Raw genomic sequence first — 21,832 nt, 5'->3', positions numbered from 1 at the left:
ATACATTACCAGATATTCATCAACACGTTGAATTTTATTTACATTTATCTTTTAGCCAAGAGAAAAAGGCCTATTGCTTTCACTTGTTTCTTAAACATGTCGTCCATAACTGGTTTTTAAGTCCAAAGCTCAGATTCATATCATAGGTCAAAATAATAAAAACAATAATAATTTGACAAAGTTGTTGGAATTATTATATACATAACGAAATCTTTAAGTGGTTTCAACCTTAATAATAATAAAATAAAATAAATAGAATATCATTTCCTTTTGACATGTTCAATAAATTTCAAATCGATGATGTTATCAAACTATTCAATAATGGCGCCCACTATTCTCAATATGTGATTGTCATCATAATAATAAAAATTAGTCCAATATAGTCTAGCATGCTAGATCAGTAATTGCTCTCACTTTCTTAATATGCATTTATAAATTATAGAGCTAACAAATTCAATTCCATTTTGGTAAACGATGATTTACTCCCATTATCTAATGGACATCTATCACCAATATGATAATTCAATCTAACATGATAGATCATTAAATATTTTTAATGTCATTTGGACATACACAAAACTTGTTAAGATGTCAATGATAATTACATCTCATTGAAAAATAATAGCTCAACATCACATCCTTATGGGTACAAATTTAATTTTCTAAATAAACGAAAGAATACTAAGCAAAAAAAAATATTGAAAAGTAAGTCACAACTTGGTTAAAAACAATAAACAACATTATCAATCTAAACAAATTATTCTTAATGTTTGTAGAAAGCAAGAAAAAAATTCTAGCTCAAATATTCATATATTGTTGAACTTGAAATATTCATAATCATTGATCACCATGAAAATTTTCAAATCAAGTATTTCTTTAAATAAAATTGATAATCAATATATGTCTCATCATAATATGTATAATTGCTAGAGGCCCTTGTTGGAAATAAATAGGAATATCTTCCAATATTTTTCTATAATTTATTTATTTTTAAAGTAATGAAGAGTGAGAGATAGAGACTTGCTTATCCTTGGTTAGAGAGAGGGAAAGTAACTTAAATTTCAAAATACGACTGCACATTGATTTGCATTCATTTCATGCTGTTAAGATAAAATAGAATGTCAACAAATTTCTAATTTAAGGCAATAAAGAACTTATCACAAAAGCTTTGTAATTAAAACCTGTCAAATTATAATTTAAGGCAATAAAGAACTTACCACAAATACTTTATAATTGAAACCTGCCAAATTCTAATTTAACGAAATAAATAACTTACTGTAAATGCTTTATAATTAGAACTTGCCAAATTCTAATTTAAGGTAATAAAGAACTTATCACAAAAGCTTTGTAATTGAAACCTGTCAAATTCTAATTTAAGGCAATAAAGAACTTATCACAAAAACTTTATAATTGAAACTTGTCAAATTCTAATTTAATGCAATAAAGAACTTACCACAAATGCTTTATAATAGAATTTGGAAAAATTAATCATCATAATATTCTTCAAAAATCCAGTTCATAAAATACTCCGAAAGCATGTAAAGATGATAGGCTGGAAGGATTGTTGTGTTCGATACTTGATTTATATTATCGGCATCCTTCACTACTCATATATGATTGGAATAACCAAAGGACCCCTATAGAAGAAATAATGGATTCATTTTTCTTTTTCTAATAGGTAGAGAGAAGGAATTGTTAATGTTAGTTGCATGTCTTATTTATATATATATGAACAACTGGATTACATTGAAGGTAAGAAAGATCGGGCTTTATAACTTGAATTAACAGGGTCCTAAAAGTGTATTGACTGTAAGCATTGTTCCCTGGCATATATAACTACCTTTGTTTTATGGAAATGATCTTCAGATTGATAGTTCAAAGTCAAGAACTCAATTCCCACTTAGCTATTAAGCAGTATGCATAATCATAAGTTCACACATAAGTCTATTTCTAATTTATTCAAGAGTAATCACATAGGAAATAAATATATATGAATATTGTATGATATCTCTAACAGTCGTTCAATCATGGTTTTGTTAAGGTAAGTAAAAAATAATACAAAAAAACCACAGATAATGCATTGGGTAAGAATGCATCAGTGGCTCGTATCCATAAAACATAATTTAACTGTTGTTAGGACACATCCCACATTATTAATGTAGACCTATTTTCTACCAGGATATCCTTTTTTACAAACATAAATCTACAAACCTTGCTCTGATATCAATGTTAGTCCCAATAAAAATAATAACAAATAAATAAAAATGAAATCGATAAACTATTTACTCGGATCTATTATTAAATCACACAAGGGACTTAAGGTTCCATACAAAATCCTATAGACCAAGCCATCCAGTAACAGACAACCTTGAGAGCTATCTCTGGTGAATCTCATTCACCTCTTTTTTATCATTCTCTATCTTTTCTAGAGGGGTTAACCTCTTTTTATAGAGAACACTTTTATTTAGTAGCTCTCACATTCATGGTCTATAGGAGTTGAGATCCAAGTGTAACTCCTGCCTTAATTCCCTTAAGTGCAGCTAATTATGATTAACAAGTTATTACCAAACTGTTAATCCTATGTAATGAGTTAAACCTATCATTAGTCCACTAATGACTCATATCATAGGATATCATCTAAGCATTCCCACAATTTACAAGGAATCCAAACACACCATTAGGTTTTCCCTCCAATAATATTGGGGTTTTCCCTCCAGTGATACATCCTATTAATGCTAAAGAATAGATAAATGTATATGGCATTGCCTCATGTTAACCACATGGGATTTCATATATACTTCAATATGGCTTTTGTACCATTATTAGAAAAATGAATTTCCAGGAGAAAAATGGCCTGATAGGTCACATTTCCAACAATACGTCATTATCAGTTACTCTTACAATGGCACATCTTTAGTCATTGCTATCAGAAATCCAAGTGTCAAACATATATGGTTCTGCTTTTTCAGGTAAAACCACTTCAGCTTCCTGGTTAATACACTCTAGTGCCTCCCGTTGTATGACGGCAATGAGTCTATTATTGTTGATTGTAAACCATGTTATGATATTATACTGTTGATGGAGCCACTATGAAAGTTTCCGTGGTTGGCTCTATTACTACAACCTTTGACCCGATCCAATTGTAATGTGATTTTCTCTCCCTCCACTAAGAAAGTTTCTATGGTTGGCTCTATTACTACAACCTCTGACCTGATCCAATTGTAATGTGATTTTCTCTCCCTTTGAATGTTATGTGCAGGACCGGTAGTCAGGGACAATGATTGGGACTAGGCATAAAGTTGGCGACCTCTACTATTTGGACCATCTTCATTAGAAGATTCCTATTGAAACCTCTGCTTGTGCTGCAGTAGTTGATAAAGGATCTTGATGGCATCAGCGCTTGGGTATATTTCTAGTTCTCATTTGCAGTTCTTATTTTCCAATGGTGTTATTGATTCTATCCCATCTAAAACTCTGTCTACTGTTAAAGATTGTGAGTCTTGTAAACTCTCCAAAATGCATCAATTGCCATTTAATCATAGTAATTCTATTTTTACATCTATATTTGATCTCGTACACACCGATGTTTGGGGATTTTCTTTATGAATGATCATATTAGATACGCGTGGGTTTTCTTTATAGATAACCGCAATGAGTTGTATGACATCCTTGTCTAGTTTTATTCTTACATTCAAACTCAGTTTTCTGCAAAAATCGAAGTCGTACAATTTGATTCAGGTGGATAATACATAAGTAGAACATCTCAAAAGTTTTTGATAAAAATGTCTAGCATCATAAGTCTTGTCCCTATACACCTCAGCAGAATGGTGTTGTCGAGCACAAAACTGTCACATTCTAGAAACTGTATGAGCTCTACTCATGTCAGCCTCAGTTCCAAAAGGCTTATGGGTTGAAGTTGTTCGCACATCAATTTATTTAATTAACATTATGCCTGCTGCTATTTTGTCTGGCTATTCACCTTTTGAGAAATTATAAACCCCCAGATTACTTTGTTTTACGTGTCTTTTGCTATACATGATTTGTACTATTGCCAGCTTCTGAAAGGGATAAATTGTCAGCCAAAGCAGTCAAATGTTGATTTTTGGGATATTCTGATTACCAAAAATGATATAGGTGTTATGATCCAAAAACTAAGAAACTTCGTGTTTCTCAACATGTGGTGTTTTTTGAGCACATTCCTTTTCATTCAACTCCATCTTTTGTTGATTCTTCTTCTACCTCTTTTCTTATTCCTTTTTTTGATGAGTGTTCTTCAATGTCTCCATCATCACCACCCAGAGATGGTCCAATGGTAGAACACTCAACTACTGCTATTGAACCAAATCATGCACCTGCACCTGCTGCTCCTATGCAAATGCATTCAGTTCGTTGTAGTACTCATGTTTGTGTTTTACCTATTCGTTTCATGGACAATAAAACCTTCTTACCTCAATATTGAACTTTTTTTACCTCCGTTAATTCTTACTCTGAGCCATAGACCTACAATAAAAGTTGCAAAACAGCCTAAATGGCAACATGTCATGGCTGAAGAATTGGCCTTCTCTTGATAAAATGCATGCTTGGGACCTTGTTCCTCTTCCCTATAGTAAGAATGCCATTGGTTGTCGATGGGTTTATAAGATCAAAACGAAAGCTAATGGTGGCATTGAGCATTATAAAGTATGCCTTATGGCTAAAGGTTATAATCAACAATTTGTAATTGATTTTTCTGAAACTTTTATTCCTATCGCTTACGTGACTACAGTTCTAATCATGATTTCTATGGCTGCCTTTTGCTAGTGGCCTCTGTATCAACTTGATGTCAAGAATGCATTTCTTAATGGTGATCTTGTAGAGGAAGTTTATATAAAGCTACCCCCTGGGGTTTCAGATCCTAATAATTGAGTCTGTCGTTTACGACGTGCTCTTTATGGGCTTAAACTGGATCCACGTGCTTGGTTCAAAATTTTTTGTGTTGCTGTTATTTCTGCCGGTTTTCAACGGAGCCATCATGACCCTGCTATGTTCATATTAGTTACAGCCAAAAGACGTGCAATTGTCCTCCTCTATGTTCTTGATATGATTATTTATGGTGACAATGAATACACAATTCATCGAATTAAGCAACGACTATATCAGTTTTTTGAGATGAAAGATCTAGGATTCTTAAGGTATTTTTTGGGCTTCAAAGTTGCTTATTTACCTCGACATTATTTTCTTTCTCAACTCAAGTATGCTACAAATATTATTTCTCGAGCTCGTTTAGATACTAAGCGTGTTGCCACACCTATTGACTTGAATGTAAAACTTTGTTCTACTAATCATGAGCTTCTTTCTGATCCTACATTTTATCGGTAATTGGTCGGCAGTTTGATTTATTTGACTATGTCTCGGCCAGACATTGCTTATGCTGTTCATTTAGGCCGGACACTCTTGATCATGCTATGTTATTTTCCTCGACTTCTTCGCTTGAGCTTCGTGCTTACACTGATTCTGATTTTGCGGGGTCCATTTCAGATCAGAAGTCTACTACAGGCTTTTGTATTTTTCTTGGAGACTCCCTTCTTTCTTGGAAGACCAAGAAGCAACAACGTATTGCTCAATCAACAACTGAAGCTGAGTATTGTGCCATGGCTCAAACAACCGCTGAGGTTGTTTAGCTTCATTGGTTATTGGTTGACTTGGGTGTGGAACTTTCTACTTTGCCTCCTTTATATTGTGAGAACAAAACTACAATTTATATTACTAAGAATCCTGAGTTCCATGAGCGTACCAAGCATATTGAAGTGAACTGCCATTTTGTTCGACAAGAGTATCCAGCTGGTACACTCTCTCTTCCGTCTATCTCCTCATTTGCACAACTTGCTTACTCCTTTATGAAGTCTCATAATGCTCATCGGTTTTCAAACCTTGTCTCCAACCTCTCAATGGTTCGCATTCGACCATCACGAGTTTGAGGGGAAGTATGCATGTATAATATTGTATTTCCTTTTTCATTTGATATCATAAAGGCTTTCCTTTTCTTGCAAATGATGATGTGTCTTTCCTTTTCTTGCATATTTTCCTTTCATTTTGTTTCACAATAATCAGCAAAGCCAGACAATCCCAGCTATTGTTTGAGCTATGGCTCAATACTCAGCTTCAGCTGCCGACTGAGCAATACGTTTTTGCTTTTTTACTTTTTTTTAAAAAAAAGACTATCACAAAAAATAAAATAAAACCTGCACTAGACTTCTGATCAGAAGTGCCCCCAACAAAATTAGAGTATATGCAAGCACGAAGCTCAAGAGTGAAAGATGAAGAAAACATATTTTATTAACGAGAAAATTGGTCGTTCCCAATTTGCAAATGTGGTCCGTCGCAATCTCCAAGGTTAACATAGTTACAGGTGCAAGCAAAAAAAGCTCTCTAGAAGTTTCATCCAAAATTTTCACAAACTTTTGCACTTTTATTTGTTTCTCTTTCTTAAATTTTCAGGTACAAAATGTCGTTTGTTGAAAATATTGTGCCCTATGCTAAAATGGCTTACTTCCTCTTAAGAACGTGTGGAGGTTGCAGGAAATATTGATAAGTCTGTTTCAGGAAAGGGGTTGTGTCACGGTGGCAGCACCTCCATACTTAGCTACCATGTGGTTTCCAATCCTACTGACACCACCCACTTACACCTTCAAAAAAACTAACTCCATAGTCTATATAAAAAAGGGTTTATTTATACTACACCAGTTGTGGTGTATACTCTTGAAGTCCTCAACATTTTTGGACACTTCGATACTTTTGTATTGTAATGTAAAGTTTTTCAAGCAGGGGTAGTTTTGGTCATTTAGAGGAATAGAATAAATATTTCTATAAATAGTGACATTCTATAGTAGTTAAAAAATAATTAATGCACCATCGGGGTGATATCACATTTTAAGAGTATACACCACAAGTAGTGTAGCGTAACAAAACCCTATAAAAAAAGAGAAGGCACCTATCTTCCCCATTGAATTACTAAAAAAAAAAAAAAAAAATTGTGAAAGAGAAGGCGGCGAAGGTCCCAAATGAGAAGACCACTGTGTCGCATCCACTTTATTCCATGAAGATCAAGTAAATGCTTGCCGTTCAGCTCAAGAACCAAATTGCTAAAGGGAAGCTTGCCAAGTTGAAAGCCTTTTATAAGTTTGCCGAGCATGCAAATTAAGAAGGAAAAACTTTATGTATCACCGAACCACATATATAAATTATATGTGATCGATTCGATTTGAAACGATAGTTAAGATTGCTCATATCAAAATGTCTGACCAAAACACGGTCTGATTTTTTGTTTTTGTTTCCATTCTTCAAAACCTTTTTGGCTTAAATTTGGACATCCTATCTCCTTCTTGGAGTATACTTAAAAAAGAAAAAAAAAAGAATCTCATGAAAGTAAATGACAAATGCCCCTAAATTTTTTAAGTGTATTATGGTCTTTTTTCAGGGAAAAATTTATATAGAGCCGAGGCTCTAAACAATCATATTCGAGCCTTTCACGACATGAGACTGTTTTGATGCCTAAAAATCCTCAAATTGATCATCTCGACATCAAGATGCATGGACATGAGAAAAAATTGATTTTAAGGTTTGGAAATAATGTATTTTATAATACATTTTTTGATCGTTAATTTTCAATATTTTTAAGTTTTTATAGATCTGTCGATCTGCACAATTTTTGAAGCTTTAAAATTTATAAATAAGATGAAATATATTTTAAAGCTATCACAAAGATTTCCAATATTGGAACCATATTTCTCGACACTAATTAAAGGTAGGCTCTAATATGTGTCCCAAATTTCACTGCAAAATGATGTACAGACTATAGAATGAAAACTAAAATAAAATACTTTGAACCATCGAATCAAGTTCTAACGTTCAAGAGTACGCTTGTGACATGGTGATTCAAGCCATCTCAACCATCTAGTCAGATTTGATGGCCGAGATAGGGGATCACATATACTATACATGTGAGTGGGTTCACATGGAAAGTTTTCCCAATAAAGAAGCCCCTGCAAAGAAAACCCCCAAAGACGCCATAACTAAACTTTAAAGAGACCCAAGGTCCCTAAGGCCCAAAAGACGCCTCAGACTCTACTCCTAAGGCACCAGCTTGTTCATAGCTCCTAAGGCCCAAAATTCCTAGCTCTTTGGCACCAGCTTGTTCTTAAGGAAGCCAACAAAAGAGAGAGAGTAATCCCAATCTACGTAAAGGGGTCAAACAACTGCGAGGGATAGAGATTGTTAGCAGAAACACCAAATCTATCCCGAAAATGAGTGCAGAGGTTAGATTTGTAATAAGATCTCAAATCGGTCGATGGTCGATTTTACAGGGCTGTTTCAATTGGAACTTTTAGTTAGCTAGGTAGATTCAAAAGATACGAATTTAGAGATCCAACTGAAGTAGATGGGATTACATACCTGGCTCTGATACCACGTGAGAAATCTATATTTTTTTTGTATTCCATTTGCGGTACAAAATTCCATAAATGTACGCAATTTGTGTGATATAAAAAGAAAAAAAAAAAAAAAAAGCGAGAAAAAAAAATGAAACTATTCGTAATACAACCATGATCAACAAAAGATCACCTTGTACAAAATAAAGGAAATAAAATAGGGAAGAGTTTATATAGAGCGTAGGCTCCAAACAATCAAATTAAAGCCTACCTCAAAAATTTTACTAGAAGAGATTGTTTTGATGCCCAAATATCCTCAAATCGATCATCTCTACATCAAGATGCATGGACATGAGAAAAAAATAGATTTCAAGTTTTGAAAATAGTATATTTTTTAACGCATTTTTGGACCGTCAATTTTCAAGATTTCCAAGTTTTCATATATATATATATATATATATATATATATATATATATATATATATATATATATATATATCGATCTACACTAATTTTAAAGCTTTAACTCTATAAATAAAGATGGAAATATATTTTAAGGCAAATCAAAGATTTACAGTATTGAAACTACATTTTTTGACACTATTTGAAGGTGGGCTCTAACTTGATTATTTAGAGCCTCGGCTCTATACAAACCGCACCCAACAAAATATGCACAACATATTATACACTATATCACACTAGGTACTCGTTTTTTGTAAGGTAGTGTGTGATTGACAATTACTTTCTAGGGTGCAGTATGTATAAAGCCTAGGCTCTAAACAAAATTAAAGCCTACCTTCAAATAGTGTCGAGAAATATGGTTTCAATACTAAAAATCTTTGTTATCGCCTTAAAATATTTCTATTTTTATTTATAAAGTTTAAAGCTTCAAAACTAATTTAGATCAATAGATCTATGAAAACTTGAAAATCTTGAAAATTGACGGTCCAAAAATGTGTTACAAAATGCATTATTTTTAAAACTTGAAATCCATTTTTTTTTCATGTCTATGCATCTCGATGTCGAGATGATCAATTTGAGGATATTAGGGGATCAAAACAACCTCTTCAAGTGAAACTTTTGTGGTAGGAACCAATTTGATTGTTTAGAGCCTCGGCTCTATATAAACTTTTCACTTAAATAATGTGGTTGACACAATTACTCTAAGAGTTTAAAGAAGCTATTGGCTACATTGTTTTTTATTTAGGACGATAACAACAGTTCAATCATGGCATCGAAGATTCAAATTCAATTTTTCATATGGGTACGAAGCACAATGAGGTGCATCATCATTTTGTTCGCAAGAAGGTGTTGGACAAGGGAATTAACTTGGTGAACATACCAATTGACGGATAGGGGGCTGAATTCATGATCGTGGGAAAAGATCTTTGGGATGGATTATCTTGCAAATCTTAAGAAATGATATATTCTTTCAACTTTTATGTAGTTTTATTCTTATTTTCCTTCATCACTATAATTAAAAAGAACTACTTGAACTTTTGAAAACAAAGTATTCACTGGAAGGGGAACTATTATGAGGAATAACAGTGATTAGTTTTTAGAATAAAGTACTCACTAGAAGAGGAACAATTATGAAAAATAACAGTGATTATTTCAAGACCGAAGTTTTTAGTAAAATAAAACCTATTTTGATAGGTTGAGTGCCAGAATTTGGTTTGGTTCTTCAGAGACTAATTTGACATGAGGGTTGCCAAACTTTGATTTGGCTGTTTTTGAGACTAGTTTGGCACAAGGGTAGCTCAACTTTTGAGAGACCAGTTTGGCATAAGGGTCGCCGAACTTTCATTTTTTAGAGTAAGGAGATGACAAGAGATAAAAAGCCGTAATAGAAGTGATAAGAGGCAAAAGAAGGAACACAGTGAAGGTATCACCAAGTAGATGAGGACAAATACCGACCATTTTCAACAAGAGGACAAATATCAATTTCTATGAGAGGGAAGTGTTGACATAATTGAAGAAGGAAGAGGTGGACGAAGAATTAAGAGAAATGTGATGAGAGAGCATAAGGGAAAAAGAGACTAAAAATTGGGTAACAAAATTAATACAGAACGTTGAAATGTGATAAGATAGTATAAATAACTAAAGAAATAACAAGATTATATAGATAGAAAATATGGTGAGATATTATGATATGGTACTTCAGTGAAGAGAAAGACGAGGTTGAAGCTCTCATGCCATGTAAGATTAAGAAAACTAGAGAGAGACATCTCAATTTATTTATTCAATATACCTTACATTTTACACATTGACCCACTAGCTCATATGAACATATGAGTCCAACAGCTTAGATTGAATCTGGACCGATCTGACGGTCACGACTTCATTTCGTATTTTAATTTTAATTTTAATTTTTTTAATACAAATCTAAATAATTTAAAATTTTAAGCATCCATTCTCATCTAGGTGCACTTAATAAATATATTTTAAAAATAATTTGTAAAAATTAAATTGACAAAAATGCTTCCCAAACATTTCAGGGGTATTTTGGTCAATTTATTTCCCACAAATTATTTTTTTTGATATTTTTATTAGATTCTTCTATTTTTTAAGAATATTTATCTAAAATTTTAAGTTATTTAGATTTTTAAAAACATATTAAAATTCAAATACAAAATGAGGTCATGACCGTCAGATCGGTCCACATTCAATCTGAGCCGTTGGACTCATATGTTCATATGAGTTAGTGGGATAATCTCAGCATTCTCCATATATATATATATATATATATATATATATATATATGGGTGCGGTTTGTATAGAGCCTAGGCTCTAAACAATCAAATTAGAGCCTACCTTCAAATAGTGTTGAGAAATGTAGTTTTAATATTGGAAATCTTTGTAATATCCTTAAAATATATTTTCATATTTATTAATAAAGGTTAAAGCTTAAAAAATAATATAGATAGACAGATCTATGAAAACTTGAAAACCTTAACAATTGACAGTCTAAAAACGTGTTACAAAATACACTATTTTCAAAACTTAAAATCCATTTTTTTTTCATGTCCATGCATTTTGATGTTGAGATGATCGATTTGAAGATATTTGGGCATCAAAACAACCTCTTCTAGTGACATTTTTTAGGTAGGCTCAAATTTGATTATTTAGAGCCTCGGTAATTTTTCATTTATAAACTTTTCCTTATATATATATATTACCTTTGACGGTAAAGAATGGCCTATACAATATTATATTTTAAAAAAAAATTTATATAATGTTGCACCGTTAAAATGTAGAATTAAAGATGCACCTAAAAAATCCATCATAAAAGGTTGTTTGGATATCGAAAACCTTCTAACTAATCATCTCGACATCGAGATGTATGAATATGAAAATAAAAAAAAAATTCAACTCCACAAAATAGTGTATCTTGCAACACATTATCTGGACCGTCCATTTTCAAGATTTTCATGTGTTTATATAACTACTCGAATTGAACCATTTTTAAAAATTAAAATTTTATAATTAGAGAAGAAAATAGATTCTCAAGCTATCAAAATTAAATTAATGATAAAATTTAGAGGTGCGTCTTGCAACCACGCCCTATTATAAAAAAGGTACGGTTTGTATAGAGCTAAGGCTCTAAACAATCAAAGTAAAGCGCACCTTCAAATAGTGTCGAGAAATGTGGTTTTAGTACTGAAAATCTTGTGATAGCTTTAAAATATAATTTTACATTTAATTACAAAATTTAAAGCTTAAAAAATAGCTTACATTGAGCAGATAAAAACTTGAAAATCTTGAAAATTGACGGTCCAAAAATGCATTCCAAAATGCACTATTTCCAAAACTTAGAAATCCATTTTTTTCTCATGTTCATGGATCTTGATGTCAAGATGTTGAATTTGAAGATATTTGGGCATCAAAACAACCTCTTCTAATGAAAATTTTGAGGTGGGTTCTAATGTGATTGTTTAGAGCCTCAGCTCTATATAATTTTTGTCCTTATAAAAGGTAGTCCTGATAATTCCAAATCTATATTAGTTCGCTTCATCGTGGTTCCTTTAAGAAAGTGACTTACAAATTGCAGCATTATCCCAAAAATGGTTATGGGAGGGCTCAGGTGTTTTAATATTTGGATAAAAATGTTGGTTCTATTGGTTAGTTCATGGCTACCATAAAAAGGATATGAGATAGGTACGAGGACCCAGATTTGGGCACGTTACATGATACCTTAACCCATTTGCCCTATAAAATGAGGGCCATGGTGCCCCAAGTTCTCAAAAGTGCAGACTGAGAAAGTTGGAAAATGGCTTCTCTGTTAATGCTGGTATGCTTGCTGAGGTCTTTAGCCATTCCCTTAGGGCAAGGCCGGTTCGTAGCTGACTATGGTGAAGCCCTGGATAAATCGCTCTTGTATTTTGAGGCTCAAAGGTCAGGGAAGTTGCCTACCAGCCAGAGGGTTCTTTGGCGGGGCGACTCGGCTCTCTCCGATGGACATTCTGTAGGGGTACATCTATGAACCTGTTTCTTCTTCTTAGTGTGTGCATGTGTGTGTGCGAGAGAGCATGTTCCTTGCATCTTATGTGAAGCTTGGAGAGAGAGAGATGTTCCTTTGTATCTTATGTGAAGCTTGCAGAGAGAGAGAGAGAGTTATTTCATTATTAAATAAAATAGTTTGGTAGATTAGTGGAGATTACAAATCCCTAGCCGTTTTTTAAAATAATTAGATTTTTGAATGCGTTGGTGAGAATGAAGCCGAGATCTTCAACTGGGGTAAAGTATAACTATCGAACTTTTGTGAAGCATATAATTTTGATGGTTGAACTATTGTTGCCTATATATTTGAAAAATAAAACTCTCATGCAACATAGTTTACAACTAAGTGGCTTCAACTCCACAACTGATCAGCTGCCCAGTGTTCCTCAGCTCAATGAGCATGTAGGCGGATCACTAAATGGACTACGGAGGATTCATAGCCGTGTATTTCATTGGTTCTAAAGGTGTCATACATCACTGTTTTAACGTAAGGTGCATGGAAAAGGTAATTTAATAAAATAACATGATTAAAATACCATTATAAGTTTTGAAAGTCCATACTTATCACCATCATGCATAAGTCAAAGAAATTTATTAAAAAACAAAATAATTAAAATACCCCTATATCTCAAGGATGGAAAATGATCTTGTGAGATCCTCCCACAACTATGTGTGTAGGACCTCAAAAGATCACCATTAAATTTGGTATAAATCTTTAGAAAAATCAAGTTCCATACCCATATGATAACTGTTCTAGAGATCTGTGCCAAATTTAATGGTGATCCTTTGGGGTCCTACACAAATGGTTTGGGAGGGTCTCTTAGGATCATTACTGGTTAGGGATATTTTGGTCATTTAATTTCATTAAAATTATTTTGTGTTTTGCGTACGGTTGATAATTTTTACTCGATATGGATCTGAAATCCGAATTTTGGATCTGTATCTGGATCCTGTAACACTTTTTGGATCCAAATCCAGACCCGACTCGAAAATTCTCAGCCCTAGCTTTGAGGTGCCTAATATCGAGAAGTAGAGACACCCCAAGTTTGAACTTTATTCGATAGTATATTGAAATTAAAATATTATATGAGCTCTTAAAAAGTGAAACTTGAACGTAAATTATAAAATATAAGGGTTGAGGTTTCTTGAAAGCAAAATAAACCCTCACATCAAATTTTTCAGGAAAGCACTTTAGGCAATAGAAATCTCTATGATAGCTCTAAGTTCATTTTCGAACAACGACAATGAAATTCAAAACTCAAAAAATGCAGGTCTTGCGGATTTATGAATACTTATTTTTAGGGCGAAATAGACGGTCTAGACAATTTGTTATAAGATATAATATTTTTAAAGCTTAAAATCTTATTTTTTTTCACCACCATAATGTTCAAGCTAAGATGAATGATGTAAAGGTTTTGTAATACTTGAATTGCAATTTTCAACAAGTTATGAGTTGAGGCTCAACATATTTTGATAGAGCTGCACCCTTATCAAACTATTTTTCAAATTTAAAATTAAAATTATTATTATTTATTTATTTTACTTCAAAGAACGGTGGTGAACACTTTTTCCTTTTTTTTTTTTTTTTTTTTTTTTTTTTTTTTTTTTTTTTTTTTTTTTTTGTTGCTTTTTGTGCCTCCATCTTGTTGAGAGAGGTTCTATTTCTACATACCCCATACCAAATTCACCCACATTGGGATTACTCATTGTTGATGAAGTTTGAAAGATTCACCTTCGCAAACAAGAAGTCATTTTATATCACATAAATTGAAATGATAAGCAATTTCGTGATGCATTGTTACATAGGGATAGAATACAAAGCCAGAACTTGAAATAATATGTCTTGAACTCATGACCATTGGAATAATTTTGGTTTTTAGATTTAAAAAGGCAATAAATTTTGGTTTTCAGATTTAAAAAGACAAGAAAATGGAAAGATTGACATTATTGCAACTAATTTCCTTATTAGAAAAAGAAAATCCTTTTAATATTAATGGTATTCTGTTTTTGTTTGGCAGTTCTTCTTTTCCTTTTGTCCCTGTTCTTGTTATTTCCTACTATTTCAAGTGTAACTGTCCTTCACCTCAATCACTATGTTATCCTTTTAACTTAAAATGAACAATTCCTTTAAAATCGTCGAAAATCGATCCATTCTAAAAGACAGAAAAATTGGGGAAATTGAATAATGTATGATTCATGGGAAAACAGGTCGATCTCACCGGAGGCTATTATGACGCCGGCGACAACATGAAATTCGGGTTCCCCATGGCCTTCACTGTCACCATGCTTGCATGGAGCGTGGTCGAATTCGGGGAGGAGCTCAAAGCCACCAGCCAGTTGGACCATGCCATGAATGCCATATGGTGGGGCACTGAATATCTGATGAAGGCACACATCAAGGACAATGTTCTGTATGGGCAAGTGGGGGACGGGAGCTCCGACCATAATTGCTGGCAACGGCCGGAAGACATGACCACGCCTAGGACGCCGTACGTCATCAACGAGACCAACCCTGGCTCTGACCTTGCTGCTGAGACCGCCGCTGCTTTGGCCGCAGCGGCGATAGCATTTAAGGATGATCCTTATCACCTGAAACTCTTAGATCACAGCCAGAGGGTCAGTCCTCCGTATTCATTCTTTGTTTTCTCTTTTTTTAACGTGCTCATTCTTCTACAAAGGGAACATCCTATGCTCTTTGAGACAATATTTTCAATAAATTCAATTTATTTTCATTTAATTCGATAAAAGTTCTGCTTATAGTAATCCCAATAATATCCGGGTAAAATCAATATATTTCGATGAATTCTTTCTATTACTGTTGCAATAAAAAACTTATTCAATAATAAGAAGTATGTAATCCAATGTTTAATTATTTGGGCGAGCCAACTCAGATTCACCAGCATTGTCACCCCGAGCATCTTGGAATTGGGGGATCTTAAAAAACAAATTCAAAAAAATTAAAAACCTATACTTATTTTTACTATTTCCCTTTTTATGGATTATTTCTAAAATGCACCTGTCACAAATTGACCTTTTCAAAATTCGTTTTCTCGCTACTTTTTAAACCTCATTTACATGTGTTTTGTTTAATTTTATTTTAAACCTATTTTCTATTTTTGGGATTTTTTGCATTTTGTTTCATTTTGTAATACTTTTTCACTTGGCCTGGACACCTCCCAACTCGGGCCAAGTAACTCAAAATTGGCCTGAATTCCTGAGCTCGGGAAGGGGCCGATTCCCGTCCCCGAGTTGTGGCTTTGTACACTAATGTAATCTAAGAGCAAAATTATCCACGTGAATTTCAAAGAAAACATATCTTTACCTAAAAATAACACTAAAATATCAATATGGCAAACGAGGAGCAATTTGCCAAGAAATGATGACAATTATATAAGTTGAACCTTTTGATATTTTTAATTTAATATACATGAAAAATTATTATCAACTTTATCATTTACAAAATGTTTAACATATTTATTTTTCAATTTCTTATAATTTTAAGAAAAACTTTTAAGAAAAACTTATTTCTTTACTAGCATTAAGAAAAACTTATTTCTTTAGTAGCATTAAGAAAAACTTATTTCTTAATAAGTAATACACGAATTAAGCATTTTATATAGGCCTTTCACTTGTCCAATTAGTTTCTGATAAAAAGACAATAATATTTTGATAACGACAATTGTCATTAAGCCCAAAGTTTTCTTTCATATCTAGTATTACCTATTGGGAAAATTATATCCTTATGTTGTCAATTTATTACATGTTGGCATAGAAAGTAACATTTAAGGCAAATTATTAAGTAATGCGACCATATCTGTTTATGTTTTGTAGCTCAACCAAGCAGCAGATCGTTACCAGGGGAAATATTCAGATTCCATCCCTACAGTACAGAACTTCTATGCCAGCAACGGATTTAACGTAATCTCTCCTCACATACACATATAATACACATATATGGGGTGGCAACGTGTCGGGTCTGGCTGGACCCGGACCCAAGAAAAAAAAAAGGATGCGGACATGACCAGATTGGATTGGACCGGACCCGAACCAACCATATCGGATTGGAACCCGACCCATAAAAAAAAAAATTTAAATATATTTCAATAGTTCAATTATAAAATACTCTATAGTGTAAACACCTAACATATCCCTTACTCAAATATTATAACTAAAAATATATAGTTATATTTAACTAAATATTATTAAAATATTATTTATATAATAATACTATTCGGGTTGGGTCCACATGGACTAGGACTAGAATAATATTCGGTTCCAATATTTGGACCCAGACCCGACCTGCCAGGTCCAATTCTTGGACACATACACAGACCTAGGTTGGGTCTTGGGTTGGGTCTGGGTTGATTGCCACCCCTAAAACATATACATACACATGTACGTGCGTGTTCGGGCATGTGTTCATGCACCAAATATACACACTACAACCGAAAGAGTAGCACCCATAGGGCTGAGAATTTACTCAGTTTGGATCCGAAATCTGAACTTTGACCCATCTAGATCCAGGTATGGATATAAGATTTAGATATGATGGTTCAGATCCGGATCCAAATTTTGGATCAAATACAGGTGGATCGATATGGAACCTATCCAGATTAAAATATTATGTATTATTGTATAAATATATACATATATTTTATATAATATTTTTTGTTATATTTTATTTTTTAGATATAAAATAATTTTTTTGGATCCAATTAGTTTTGGATCCCGATCTAAAACCCATGTATACTTTTGGATCCGGATCCAGATATTTTACATCAGATTGGATCTAGATCCAATTCTAGATCCCATGTATACTTTTCAAATCCAAATCTAGATCCACCCCTGAAAAAAAAAAAAATTCACTCACTCTCTCTCTCTCTCTATGTATCTTCAACAGGATGAATTGCAATGGGCTGCTATGTGGCTTTGGGAAGCCACCCAAGCGCAAGGGTGGTTAGATCATCTACAAAATTGGTTTGACCCAGGGCCTGTCGGGCCTTGGTTGAATTGGAATGAGAAATTTGTAGGCGTTCAGGCTCTAATAGTAAAGGTCAATTTCTCTCTAAATATATGGCTTGCAGTTTCCAATGAGAAATTCTTTGTCAATTTTAATACGTGGGATGGCTACCAACAAAGTTTTTTATTTTTTTCTCTTTTGTTGATTCAATGAGGAGAGGGCTCCTACTGTGCAAATCGTCGAGCACTAATTGATTAAGCCCGGTTTTCTTACAAGGTTCACAAGAACTTTTTTTCAACCATTCATATTGAATATGGGTTAAGGAATAAGTTCAAAGGTATGGGTAATCAGGGTACCAAGTGCCATGATGTTTTGAATTCTGTTATGAATTCTATTTCAAGTATAGGTAGGGGCTTTATTGAACTACCCAAAAAAAGAGCCTATTTGAATACTGCAAATTTATTCATTTTTTAGTTTTAAAAATTCAGTTTACATGAAAATTGGGGCATTTATACATCTAAGGCGCATCCATTAAAAATGTAAAAAATATTCCAAATAAAAATAATTGAAATAGCCTTGAATATTTCAAAGGTATATTGGTCAATTTTGTTATTCTAATTAAGCTTTTTATTTATTTTTATTGATTGCATTTTTTGAATAAATATGTATCCTCCAATGCAGTGTTTAAAAAAACGCCGAGTCGAACCGGACTCGCCCGATTCGACTCGAGAATCGCCATGGACAGATCGAATCGGCGAAAAAAACAGGAATCGTCCGGTTCTAGAGAGAATCGGACGATTCTGCACAGTGACTCGCCGATTCACTGTACGGAATCAGCGAGTCCCGTATGGATTTTTTTTTTTTTTTTTTTGTAATTCATGATAGATTTTTTTGTAATACTTGATCGATTTTTTTGTAATCCATGATCAAATTGTTTTTTTTTTTTTTGTAATCCATGATTGAATTTTTTGTTTTTTTTTTGTTTTTTGTAACCCATGATAGAATTTTTTGTAATCCATGATCGAATTTTTTGTAATCCATGATCGAAATGTTTGTTTTTTTTTCTTGTAATCCATGATCAAATTTTTTGTTTTTTTGTAACCCATGATAGAATTTTTGGTAATCCATGATCGAATGTTTTGTAATCCATGATCGAAATGTTTGTTTTTTTTTGTAATCCATGATCGAAATGTTTGTTTTTTTTTTGGTAATCCATGATCGAATTTTTTGTTTTTTGTTTTTTTTGTAACCCATGATAGAGTTTTTTGTAACCCATGATTGAACTTTTTGTAATCCATGATCGAATTGTTTTTTTCTTTTTTTGTAATCCACGATTGAATTTTTTTTTTTTTTTTTGTAATCCATGATCGAATTTTATGTAGTCCATGATTGAATTTTATGTAATCCATGATCGAATTTTTTGTAATCCATGATTGAATTTTTTGAAAATTTGTGATTTTTTTTTTTTAATCCATGATCGAATTTTTTTTTGTAATCCATGATAGAATTTTTTGAAAATTTGTGATTTTTTTTTTTTAATCCATGATCGAATTTTTTTTTGTAATCCATGATAGAATTTTTTGAAAATTTGTGATTTTTTTTTTTTAATCCATGATCGATTTTTTTAAAAATTTGTTATTTTTTTTTTAATCTATATTATTCAAAAAAAAAATGAGAGAGATGATGATTCTGAGGCCACCCTATCCCAGCCATATTATTCACATATCGAGTCCCAACAGCAACAGTGTAGGGATGAGCACGACAATGCAGGTGAGCATGAAGGATGGACAATCTTCGGGGATTTTAGATTGGGAACACAACAAAACACTAACACTCAGGGATTTGGGAATAGTCAGACGCCTGTTAATATCGATGATTCGTTTTTAAATCGAATCAATGAATTGTTAAACGAATTCAATCAATGGCACCATCGTGACCAAGAAGAACAATAACGTCGTCTATCATTTTATTTTTAGATCATATGTTACTAATTTTATGCTTTATTGTAGTCCATGTATGTTGATATACTTATTCCATGATAATTCTATGTTTATCCTTTGTGTGATGTAAATTAAATACTGAATGGCGGTTCATGCAGGGAAAGAACATATTAATATTCGCATATTCATTCAAAAACATGAAAATTCTTAATGGTGTACCCTTATTTCTTATTGAATTCCTAAAAAAAAATATTTATAATGAATTTTAATAGTTTTTTCAGATTTTTTTTAAGCTTTATTTTGACTGATTCACCCGATTCCCGATCCGGATCGCCGATTCGCCGATCCGGATAAGTTTTTTGGGAGCCCGATCTGGGTCACCGATCTGTTTTTTAAACCATTGCTCCAATGTGAATAAGATTTCTAAATAAAAATAATAATAAATATTAAAACAATTTGTGGTCTTCAGATCAACACAAATTGAAGTTGGGCTACTAAGAGGGTGTTTTATAGCCTTCATGCATCACGACCAGGTCGGCATGGAATTGCCCGGTCCGACCTGAGAATCGGTCACCTTGCTCTGATTCTGTCAATATATATGAAATCTTCCGGGTCTAGAAGAGAACTAGTGATTTGCTATAGCAAAACAATGTTTAGCTACACTAATAACTCCATTTTGCTACAGTAAAAATGCCGATTCACTGATTTGGATCGGTTTTTAGCTAGTTCATTATTTTGTACGTGTTTTTTTATTGGTGCACTTTTTTTTTGCACAGTAAAACAACAATTTGGACTGCTAATTCACCATCCGGACCGATTTTTGCAATGCCCATTCCTGATCACCCAATCCGTTTTTTAAATCACTGATCACAATGCTATACCAGTAATAGTACCAGTGCTAATACAAAATATTTGATGCAATTCATCCTTACTGCTCTCTCCCTCTCTTTCTCTCTAGGGTGTAATGTTGGGGCAACTCCCGGATGATGATGACCTTTGGGAAAGGTACACAGAGCAGTTTGAAAGCTTCTTGTGCCAGGTGGTGCAATTGAAGTCCAGCACAAACCAGAAGATGAGTCCAGGGGGATTACTTCATTTTAATGCTTGGGATAACCTGCAATATGTCACCACCACTATCTTCCTCCTTGTTGCTTACTCCAAATGGATGGACAATCCATCATCTCGAACCAAGTCGCTCGAATGTAAAATTGACTTTGCTGATTCAAAGCAGATCCTTGGTTTCGCTCGTGCTCAGGTAAAACAAAATTCGTGTAGCCGACTTCAAAGAGTTGGGATAAAACTATGATAATGATAATGATTCTTTTGTAATATACATTTGTTCCTGAACCTTCTATAAATATAATGCAAAACACCATAGTGTTTTGCATTTCCCATGGTTAAGGAATTAACCATCCAAAACTACCTAGCATTGACCCCAAACACCACCTCATGGTGTCCCCAAGAAAGGATACTGAGAAGCCCTTTCAAATGCAGACTTAAGCTATAATGACTAAGCATGATTTTGATATATGCGGTTGAGTCTTGTGACTTGTGTTTATGCAGGTGGACTACATTCTAGGTAACAATCCACTAAACATGAGCTACATGGTTGGTTATGGGAGTAAATACCCCATGAAGTGTCATCATAGGGGGGCTTCGATAGTGTCCGTGAAGAAGGACCCAACACCTGTGTCCTGCCAAGGCGGGTTCGATAAATGGTTCAATCGCAATGATCCCAACCCTAATGTCCTCGATGGCGCCCTTGTTGGTGGGCCTGACGAAAACGATCAATACTCAGATGCCAGGGCCAACTTCCAGCTAGCAGAGCCTTCAATCTACAACACTGCACCTCTAGTTGGTGTCCTTGCAAGGCTAGCATCCATGAAATGATTCATCTCCTTTTTCTTTTCTGAAGCCAATTGGTTGCACATCAGTTGTTTGTTTATGTATTAATTTGTATCTCAATTTGGGCACTGGACAATGCAATTGTTTATTATAGAAACAAGGGGCATAGTCCCTCTATTCTA

General features: G+C 33.5%; 1 protein-coding gene across 1 annotated transcript; it reads left to right on the top strand.

Annotated features, from left to right (window-relative positions):
- The first annotated feature begins 12,648 nt into the window (after window positions 1–12,648).
- LOC18433469 (endoglucanase 13) lies at window positions 12,649–21,832 on the top strand. Its single transcript, XM_011624732.3, has 6 exons — window positions 12,649–12,876; window positions 15,114–15,521; window positions 16,737–16,823; window positions 17,806–17,958; window positions 20,764–21,060; window positions 21,369–21,832. Exons 1-6 carry the CDS (start codon window positions 12,676–12,678, stop codon window positions 21,693–21,695), a joined length of 1,473 nt encoding a protein of 490 aa, XP_011623034.1. The 5' UTR covers window positions 12,649–12,675; the 3' UTR covers window positions 21,696–21,832.

Source organism: Amborella trichopoda, chromosome 8 (assembly GCF_054954075.1).
Source record: "Amborella trichopoda isolate Santa Cruz 75 chromosome 8, AtrichopodaSantaCruz75HAP2 v2.0, whole genome shotgun sequence".
NCBI lineage: Eukaryota > Viridiplantae > Streptophyta > Magnoliopsida > Amborellales > Amborellaceae > Amborella > Amborella trichopoda.
Note: the sequence above shows the minus strand (reverse complement) of the source record. Positions and strands in the feature narration are given on the sequence as shown.

Coding starts and splice junctions, on each gene's coding strand:
- LOC18433469 (XM_011624732.3), top strand. CDS start 12,676: ATGGCTTCTCTGTTAATGCTGGTATGCTTGCTGAGGTCTTTAGCCATT. Junction 15,522..16,736: donor TCTTAGATCACAGCCAGAGG/GTCAGTCCTCCG, acceptor TATGTTTTGTAG/CTCAACCAAGCAGCAGATCG. Junction 21,061..21,368: donor TTGGTTTCGCTCGTGCTCAG/GTAAAACAAAAT, acceptor GTGTTTATGCAG/GTGGACTACATTCTAGGTAA.